Raw genomic sequence first — 10,507 nt, forward strand, 5'->3', positions numbered from 1 at the left:
ACCGTCCTCAGCTACAGAGATCTGGAGTTTCCTTGGTTTGGCGGGGTATTACCATCAATTTATTGAGGGATTTTCATCTATTACAGCACCTATGACCAGGCTGACCCAGAAGGGTGCTTCGTTCAAGTAGACGGAGGAGTGTGAGGAGAGCTTCCAAAAGCTCAAGACAGCTTTGACTACAGCCCCAGTATTGGTATTGCCTTCAGGTTTGGGGTCTTATACAGTTTATTGTGATGCGTCGCGAGTTGGACTTGGCGCGGTGCTGATGCAGGACCGTAGGGTGATTGCCTACGTGTCCAGACAGCTGAAGGTACATGAAAAGAACTATCATGTCCACGACCTTGAGTTAGCTGCTATTGTTCATGCCTTGAAGATTTTGAGGCATTATTTGTTCGGTGTCCCTTGTGAGATCTATGTTGATCACTGGAGTTTGCAGCATCTGTTCAAGTAGAAGGATCTTAATTTGCATCAGAGGAGGTGGTTAGAGCTGCATAAGGATTATGATATCACCATTTTGTATCACCCGGGGAAGGCCAATGTGGTGGCTGATGCTTTGAGTCGCTGGAGAGAGTTTTGGGAGTTTAGCATATCTACTAGCAGCAGAGAGGCCCATGGTGTTGGGTGTTCAGGCCTTAGCCAGTCAGTTTGTGAGATTGGATATTTCTGAGCCGAGTCGAGTATTGGCTTGTGTGGTCTCTCGGTCTTCTCTTTATGATCGTATCAGGGAGCGTCAATATGATGACCCCCATTTGCTTGTCCTGAAGGACACGGTCTAGCACGGTGATGCTAAGGAGGTTACTATTAGGGAGGATGGTGCATTGAGGATGTAGGTCAAGCTATGTATGCCTAATGTAGATGGTTTGCGTGAGTTGATTCTTTAGGAGGCTCATAGCTCGTGATACTCTATTCATCCGGGTGCCGCGAAGCTGTACCAGGACTTGAGGCAGCATTACTGGTGGAGTAGGATGAAGGAGGACATAGTGGAATATGTTGCTCGGTGCCTAAATTGCCAGCAGGTGAAGTATGAGCATCAGCGGCCGGGTGGATTGCTTCAAAAGTTAGAGATTCCGGAGTGGAAATGGGAGCGAATCACTATGGATTTCGTTTTTTGGACTCCCACGGACTCAGTGAAAATTTGATGCAGTATGGGTGATTGTGGATAGGCTGACCAAGTCAGCTCATATCCTTCCTATGATGACTACCTATTCTTCCGAGCAGCTGGCTCGAGTTTATATCCGTGAGATTGTCAAACTTCATGGCTTGCCGGGATCTATCATCTCTGACCGGGGTACGTAGTTTACATCACGGTTCTGGAGAGCCGTACAGCATGAGTTGGGTACTCGGGTGGAGTTGAGCACGGAATTTTACCCTCAGACGGACGGACAATCCCAGTGCACTATTCAGATTCTTGAGGATATGCTTCGTGCGTGTGTGATGGAGTTTGGAGGTTCTTGGGATCAGTTCTTTCCACTTGCGAAGTTTCCCTACAACAACAGTTATCAGTCCAACATTCAGATGGCACCGTATGAGGCTCTGTATGGTAGGCGGTGTCGGTCCCCAGTAGGTTGGTTCGAGCCGGGCGAGACCAGATTATTGGGCACCGACTTGTTTCAGGATGCTTTGGAGAAGGTTAAGGTGATTCAGGATAGACTTTGCACAACCCAATCCAGACAGAAGAGTTATGCGGACCGGAAGGTTCGCAATGTTGCATTCATGGTTGGAGAGTGGGTCTTGCTCCGGGTTTTGCCTATGAAGGGCGTTGTGAGGTTCGGAAAGAAGGGGAAGCTAAGCTCCAGGTTCATTGGTCCATTTGAGGTGTGGCAGCAAATTGGGGAGGTTGCTTATGAGCTTGTCTTACCTCCCAGCCTAGCAGGAGTTCATCCGGTATTTCATGTTTTGATGCTTCGGAGGTATCACGGCAATCCGTCTCACGTGTTGGATTTCAGCTCAGTCCAGTTGGACGAGAATCTATCTTATGTTGAGAAGCCAGTGGCTATTTTGGACAGGCAGGTTCGAAAGCTGAGGTCAAAGAACATTGCATCAGTAAAGGTTCAGTGGTGAGGTCAGCCGGTCAAGGAGGTGACTTGGGAGACCGAGAAGGATATGCGCAGCCGTTATCCTCATCTTTTCACCACTTCAGGTATGTCCCGATGCTCGTTCGAGGACGAACGATTGTTTTAAGAGGGGGAAGATGTAACGACCCGGCTGGTCGTTTTGAGAGTTAGAGCCCCGATCCCCTATTAACTGCTTCCCCCATATCTATTTTCTGCCATTGTTACTTGCCGGGAGGTTTCATTTTGGTTTTTGGAAGTGTTTGGGACACTTTGTCCCTAAACGGAGGCTTAAGTCTTAGAATTTGGACCGTGGTCAGAATTGAGTGAAGATGACTCCGGAATGGAGTTCCATCGATTCCGTAAGATCAGTTGGGTGATTTTGGTCTTAGGAGCGTGGTCCGGATTTGTGTTTTGGAGGTTCGTAGCTCATTTAGGCTTGAAATGGCGAAAGTCAGAATTTTGGAGTTTTGGACCGGTAGTGGAATTTTTTATATCGGGGTCGGAATTTGATTCCGAAAGTTGTAGTAGGTCTGTAATATTGAACTTGTGTGCAAAATTTGAGTTCATTCGGACGTGGTCTGATAGGTTTCTGTACCGGTTGTGAAAATTTGAAGTTTCAAGTTCATTACGTTTAGATTGGAGGGTGATTCATGATTTTAGCGTTATTTGATGTGATTTGGGGGCTTGACTAAGTTCCTATGGTGTTTTAGAACTTGTTGGTATAATTGGTTGAGGTCCCGGGGGCCTCGGGTGAGTTTCGGGTGCTTAACAGATCAAAAGTGGGAATTTTGTTATTGTTGAAGCTATCTGAGTTCTGGTGTTTTCGCACCTGCGGTGGGGAGACCGCAGGTGCGGGATCGCACGTGTGGGAGGTGTATCGCAGAAGCGGGTTTGGGCAGCCCAGGCTGGGTTTGTAGGTGCGGAGTGGTTTGCGCAGAAGCGGCCTCGCTTCTGCGGAAGGAAGGTGCACATGATCGGTGCGGTCGCAGGTGCGGCTCCATGGTCGCAGGAGCGCACTCGCAGGAGCGACCCTTCTTTCGCAGATGCGGACCCAGGGAACATAAGTTATTTACGCACCTGCGATGGAAATTCTGCAGGTGCGGCATCGCAGATGCGACGCTTGGCCCGCAGGTGCGAGATCTCTAGCAGAAAAAGGGGCTAAATCGAGGGTTTGATTCATTTCTTCATTTTTGGACTTGGGAGCTCAGAAATTGGCGATTCTTTGAGGGATTTTTAGAGATAGCTTTGGGGTAACGATTCCTTACTCGATTTTATATTTCATTAATCTACTGTTGTTTTCTTTATTTAATTAAGGAATTTGAGTGAGGAAGTTGGGAAACTGGGGGAAAAGTTCCCCCACCCGAATTTCTGAGTTTTGAGTGGGATTTAGATATCGGATTTGCATAATTTTGGTATGAGTGAACTCGTGAGTGAATGGGTGTTCATAATTTATGACTTTTACCCGATTCCGAGACGTGGGCCCGGGGAGGCTTTTTGGGCGATTTTTCAATTTCTTGCCTTAACTTTGATTTCATTAGCTAGATTAGTTTCTTGTAGCTTTATTTATGTTACGTAATTGATTTAGCTAGATTTGGGCCATTCGGAGCCGGATATTCGTAGAAGGAGCATTATGACAGATTGATTTGAGCTTGGTTTGAGGTAAGTGACTTGCCTAACCTTGTGTGGGGGAACTCCCCTTAGGATTTGGTACTGTTTTGATATATGAGCGCCGTGTACGTGAGGTGACGAGTACGTACACGGGCTAATTGTTGTAAAACTCCATTTTTCACTAAGTTATAACCTATTTTTTCTTATTTGAACTACATTAGCATATGTAATTATCCTGTTAGTTTAGATTAGCATGCCTACGTGTTTTAACTACCTATCTGAACTCTGTGCAACATGCTTAGTGAAATTACCTGCTTTCCTTGACTTGAACTTAGTCGAAACTGTAGGTTTTCTTGCTGTATCTGTTATTTCTGTTGGTTGAGCTGCATATTTACTTTGGGACTATGGAACGGTATTCCGGGAGATCCCACTGTACTGCATATTTACTTTGGGACTACGAAACGGTATTCCGGGAGATACCCTAGCACTGCATATTTATTTTGGGACTACGGGACGGTATCCTGGGAGATCCCCTGTTGTTATCACCGTTTTCTGAGCTGTTGTCTTTCGTTGATTCTATTCCTGTTAGATTTCCATATTTATTTTTACTGTGATATTTCATTCTATCTTATTTCATTATATTTATACTAGTACGGCCCTGTCCTGATCTCGTCACTACTCGATCGAGGTTAGGCTTGGCACTTACTGGGTATCTTTGTGGTGTACTCATGCCCTTTCCTGCACATATTTTTCCTGTGCAGATCCGGGTTCATCTTACCAGCCTCATCACTAGTTGCAGTCGCTGCTGCTTATTGGAGACTTCAAGGTACATCTGCCCGCGCCCGCAGATCCTCGAAGTCCCCCTCTATCCCCCNCCCCCCTCCCCCCCCCCATGTTCATTTTTCCTTCTTTTTGTAGAAATGATGTATAGAACAGTTAAGACTTCTTATTAGCTTGTGACTTACGGTATTCCGGGTGTTGGGAATTGTTTAGTACATTTCCGAGGTGATAATTGTAGATGCCGAGTGGCATTCAGTTGCTTATTAGATATTTGTCACTGTTAGTAGTTAATGTTCATGCTTTTATTTCATTTCCGCAAAGTGTTAGGCTTACCTAGTCGTAGAGACTAGGTGTCGTCACGACAACTCACGGAGGGAGAAATTGGGTCGTGACAATCTGTAACCATGAAATCTCTACGGACTAGAGCTATTGAGCCGTGATCCATGTTAGAAACCATGTCTAGGCTTCATGCTTATTCTGTTGGGACCCACTGAAGTCATACTGCTGTTGAATTACTTGTTTAAATTGTAATTTCATACTCAGTCATGTTCATTCATTTCATATCATATCTCACTCTTTGTTGTTATTTATTGACACATCATATCATCATTTTGGGCTAGTTTCATGGCATTATGAGCCTGAGAGACTGGAGAGATTGATGACTGAGTCAGGCCGCGGGCCTGAGTGTGAGTGATATTATGGGATTGGGCTGCACGCCGCAACATGTTATATTGATTTATGCCTAGATCTGGCTTATTGTGACGCTTGGGCTGAAGGAGCCCCTCCGGAGTCTGCACACACCCCTAGTGAGCGCGATTGATTTATATTGAGGGATGGATCTTCCCTGGGCATGGATCTTGCCCGAAGCATTTATATTTGGGGATATATCTTCCCCGGGCTGCATTGGCCTTATACAATACTGAGCGACTGACTGTCAGTTGCTGTGTATATATTCGGGATGGATCTTCCCTGGGCTGGATTAGCCATATACAGTATTAAGTGACTGAGCATGTCGAGTGGTTGAGCATGATTAGTGGAAAGTGTGAGACAGTGAGATTGAGTACTCTGAGAGTGTGAGTATATGAGTTCTTCTCTGAGATACATTGAATTGACATGCACATATGACATACAGGCATAGAGATGCATTTTCCACATGTTGTACGGTATCACGTCATTCATGACTTCTCACACATATTGACATATAGGCATAGAGAAATATTTTCCTCATGCCATTTGAAAATGAAACATTTACCTGTCGAAAGCTTTTTGGGAAAAATTACAGTTTTCAAACTTACTCATATTTTTGGCGATTTCGGTAAAAGATTTAGGTTTTCACTGATATACTTGAAAAACAAGCCTATTTTTCTGGAACTGTGAACGAGCTGAGCATTTTATCTCTGAGTTACTTCTTCTATTATTTTCATTATGTTGTTATGAACTGTTGTTGTCTATTTGGTGTTGGACTCCGAGCTTTATTCCAGCTCGTCACTACCTTCAACCTAACGTTAAGTTTGTTACTTATCGAGTACATGGGGTCGGTTGTACTCATATTACACTTCTGCACCTTGCGTGCAAATGTTGGATGCTGATGTTGCTGTGTTTGACGGGAGCTGAAATTGAAGATGTAGCTGCGTTCCGGATGTAGCTGCCTCTTGTTCATGGTAGCCTTAGATTTATAGAAATCTGTTTATGTAAATTTCAAAACAGATAATGTATTTATTTCATACCAGCTTTGTAAATTCTAATCTTAGAAGCTCATGATTTGTACTACCAGTCCTTGGGAAATGTATAAGATTCAGATATTTTCTTTTACTTAATTGTCTTATTGAATTTCATAGGAATTGGAAAAAGGTTAATTGGCTTAGCTAGCGGGTTGGGTTAGGTTCTATCACGACTAGTTGGATTTTGGATTGTGACATTTACTATTTCTGCAACAGTAGTATAAGGAACACATAGAAGAACCTGGTCCTTCTATAATCTGTGCATGCAAAAAATTGGACACCACACAAATCATCCCCCCTCTTGTGTGGCATTGAATTATAAAACATAACGTAGCAAGTCTCAAAGAAACTTATTGAGTTTGTAAAGTGTTCGCAAAAGCAGTTGGTTATATTGAGACTATAAATAAAGAAAAGATTTAATATCTTCTATTACTACAACTTGTAGCAGGGTAATATGTATGTGAGAAGCTACCTGCTTTCTTCTCTAGTTTGTACATACAAATAAAAGAATGCCACTATAAAGTAGAAGTTTATTGATAAAATTCATATCATAAGAAACGTGGAGTTTATTGATAATTGCACGCGTCATGATGTAAATCTGAAGTTTATCAATATTGATAACTTATCCAGTTGGCATAATTGGTTTAGCCATATTAATTAAAGTATGATGTGCAAAAATAAAAGAGAATTCACATGGGTAAATATCAAAGAACCAGAATGTTCTTTACGAATTCTCTTATGTTACTTGTTCTCATTGATTAATAGACCAACTAAAATTGGGATTGAATCCCATAAATGCTGGAAATATCATAGGTGAATACGAGCCCATCACCTGCCATTTATACCACATAAGATGCATCTATGAGATGTTATATGTGCGTTTATTATTAACCTACAACCTGGTGTTTGCGAGATAACTTGCTCAATAATTTAATTTCGAGCATAATTTTCATATTTTCTATTCATGATAGTTCATCTTGATAAGTTAGTTTACATCACAACTGGTTTAGCAAAATAATTTATTGAGTACCTCCACTTAATAGTTAAACTATTGCTTATGAGAACAAAGTTATCTATATCAGTTTGATATACGTTATATACGAAAGTATATTACATTCTTCATTCACAAGTGGTTCAAGGTTAGGAACCAAATAAGTCCATCTTATTATTATTGATATGTTGTGTATATTTTGATTAACACCATAACGCACAAAGGTGGGTTTTCAAAGTTGAGGAAGCAAGTTAGTTTTCTAACATGAGGAGAAGATGGGATAAACAGTTGAGAAAAAATTATGTGGAGTGAATTATCATTTGTACATCTAGATCCTCGAATAAGATAATATGAACTTAAAGTTCATAAAAAATAATTCATCTGCAATATATTGCAAAGCATGCCAGACGCATTTGATGACCCAAAGGAAGTTACTATATTCTCACTACAAATGCTTATATTAGAATAAGTCCTAGAAGGACAAAGTCTATGGTATACTTAAAGCATATAGACAAATCGATTTCAAATAAAATTCTTGATAAAGAAGATGAGTAAATGATCATAAGGAGGCAAGTGATCTAGAAGATCACATGACATAACACTTCATAAAATTTTAGGAGAGGTTCAAGTACCTAAAAATATGAATGAAGAGATCTCTATGTTATGTATTTATGAAAGAAAGGAGGAACCGATATAAAATGTTTGTCAATTACATTTGTGATGATGCTAAATATATATATATATGAGCATCCTAAATCTGGAGAAACAATTCAAGTAGAATTGGTTTCATATGAATTAAAGACATGTAGTTTTGGACCTGCAGTTCAACACTTGAAAGTATAAAGGCAATGGTGTGTGCAATCACTTTTATCTATCTTATATGTTTAGCATGACATGAACACTTGATATGCATCTAAAGTCTATTTGTATTGCTTATATGACAATCCCTGAAGGATTTAAATTACTTAAAGCATCTACAATTCTTGATCCCGAAGTACCACATCCTAAGTGCAATTTGTGCACATATGTATCTTGCTATAACTATAAGCATAATAATGTGATAGCGAGAATTTTAACCTCTATGAGGATATTGAAAAGGCCATTCCACGATATTATATGAAGATATTACATATATATCAAGAATGATGATTTCAATGTGCAACATATTCATTCAAGTTAATATGGCTGATTTGCTCACCAAATCTCTACAAACGTTAACCTTCAAGAAACTAGTGTACAAGATTGGGATACGAAGGCTCAAAGATGTGAATTGATGCTCTCATCAGGGGGAATTAATATGCGTTGTACTCTTTTCCCCTTATAAGGTTTTGTCCCACTAGGTTTTCCTTGCAAGGTTTTTAACGAGGCAACCAAAAAAATTTTTGTAAATATGTGTGCTTTTTTCCTTCTCTAGAATTTTTTTCTGGGTTTTATTTTAGTTAATGTTTTAACGAGACACGTTACCTGTCGAATAAATATTCAAGGGGGAGTGTTATAAATAGAATTGTATTTAACGTAAATGTCTATATTTTAAAGAAATTTTAGGGTTTGTTACTTTGTGGCTGTGTCATTTTTTCCCTATAAAAAAAGATTCTATTCCATTATAAATCATTTAAAATCAATAAGAGTTCTCTCTCTACTTTTCTGAGCAATACTTTTTCTCTCCTTTTATTGTTTTATCACACTTTTAAATTTGAGCGAAAACGAATATATTTTACCATAGAATAAAGAACCCGAAAAGCAGAAAAGAAGTGCGAAAAATATAACAAGTTTATTTACTATTCTTACAAAGTGCCTTGTCTTTTGGATGGTTTTGTCCATTTCACAAGTTCCCCAACGGTTACAAGTACACAAGACTACAAATAGAACAACAATTGTACGTGTCTCATAAACACGCATTCTCATTGCATGCAATCGCCGCATGTTTCGCCCTTATAACACTTAACATCGCTTCCTAAAACACGTGCCCCCTTCTCTCCTTACCTTTCCCTTCTATATAATCCAAACTCGGTAAACCTCACAATCCCCACATTCAATTCACCTCCATTTGGGAAGAAAAAGATTCTGAAAATTTTCTACAAATTCATCAAGTATGGCAGATTACTATGGGCAGCAACATACTCAGCACCAGCAGCTCAATCCAGTGCAACAGCCTAGATCTCACCAGATGGTGAAGGCTGCTACTGCTGTCACTGCTGGCAGCTCACTTCTTGTTCTTTCCGGCCTAACTTTAGCCGGAACGGTGATTGCGCTTACTGTTGCCACCCCTTTGCTTGTGATTTTTAGCCCAGTGATTGTTCCTGCTGTTATTACTATTTTCATGTTGGTCTCAGGGTTCTTGGCTTCGGGCGGATTTGGGGTTGCGGCAATAAGCGTATTGTCGTGGATTTATAGGTACGTGACCGGAAAGCGCCCGCCCGGTGCGGACCAGCTGGAGCATGCAAGGAACAGGTTGGCTACTAAGGCTGGGGAGATGAAAGACAGGGCTCAGGAGTTTGGGCAGCAACATGTCACTGGGACCCAGCAGGGTTGAGGTATCTTTGTGTTTATATGGTGTAATCTACTGAAGTTGGGGATCATGGTGCTGCTGTATTAGTTTACATAAATTTCATTAGTTTATTCCATGCTGTATCTTTCTTCTTGTATTCTGTTGGAGAAGTTTGTTAAATTACTTGTTTATGTTGCTAAAGGGCTCTTTGTCTTCAGCGAGTCCGCATTATTGTAATAGTCTCTTGTTAATTCCGACGGCCGAAATAAATGGAGCTGATGTTGTAATTAGGCTGGTTATTCAAGAAACTTTAATGCTTAATTATCTGGTTAAGTCTCTAACAAATTTAACTACGCAAATACATAGTCCCTTATGTCTGGCAAACAGTGTTCATTTTTAGGTCATGGTGGCGTGTAGGACACAATATATAATCACGTGTCTCGAGCTAAAAATGTTCGAAAGGTTCTCGCGTCAGAGGCGGCAAATAGGACATACCCTCCATTCACTTTTATTTGGAATCTATATTAAAAATAGATTTTTATTTATTTTTATTTGTCACATAATTTTATTTTCTGTTATACCTACCGTATTTATTACTTATTTTAAATTATTTTTTAAATTCAATAAAATATATATTAATTGATATGGGTATCATATTAGCACTTCGTGTAAAAAGTCAAAATACCCCATCTAAAAGTGAGGGGCATGAGGCGTGAAAAGTCGTGCCACTAACGGAGGAAGTATATATTAATCGTCGACTTCTATCACAATTCATTTGAATTTACTAGGTTAGAAATTATTATTGTTATTATATTATTTAGTAAATCTTTTAACATACTAAACCTAAATGGATCAAATTCAATAT

The 10,507-nt window shown here is 40.3% G+C and overlaps 1 protein-coding gene across 1 annotated transcript; it reads left to right on the top strand.

Annotated features, from left to right (window-relative positions):
• On the top strand, positions 9,149 to 9,941 carry LOC109225753 (oleosin 1-like). Its single transcript, XM_019390526.1, has one exon. The coding sequence runs from the start codon at positions 9,247 to 9,249 to the stop codon at positions 9,685 to 9,687; it is 441 nt and encodes a 146-aa protein (XP_019246071.1). The 5' UTR covers positions 9,149 to 9,246; the 3' UTR covers positions 9,688 to 9,941.

Source organism: Nicotiana attenuata, chromosome 5 (assembly GCF_001879085.1).
Source record: "Nicotiana attenuata strain UT chromosome 5, NIATTr2, whole genome shotgun sequence".
NCBI lineage: Eukaryota > Viridiplantae > Streptophyta > Magnoliopsida > Solanales > Solanaceae > Nicotiana > Nicotiana attenuata.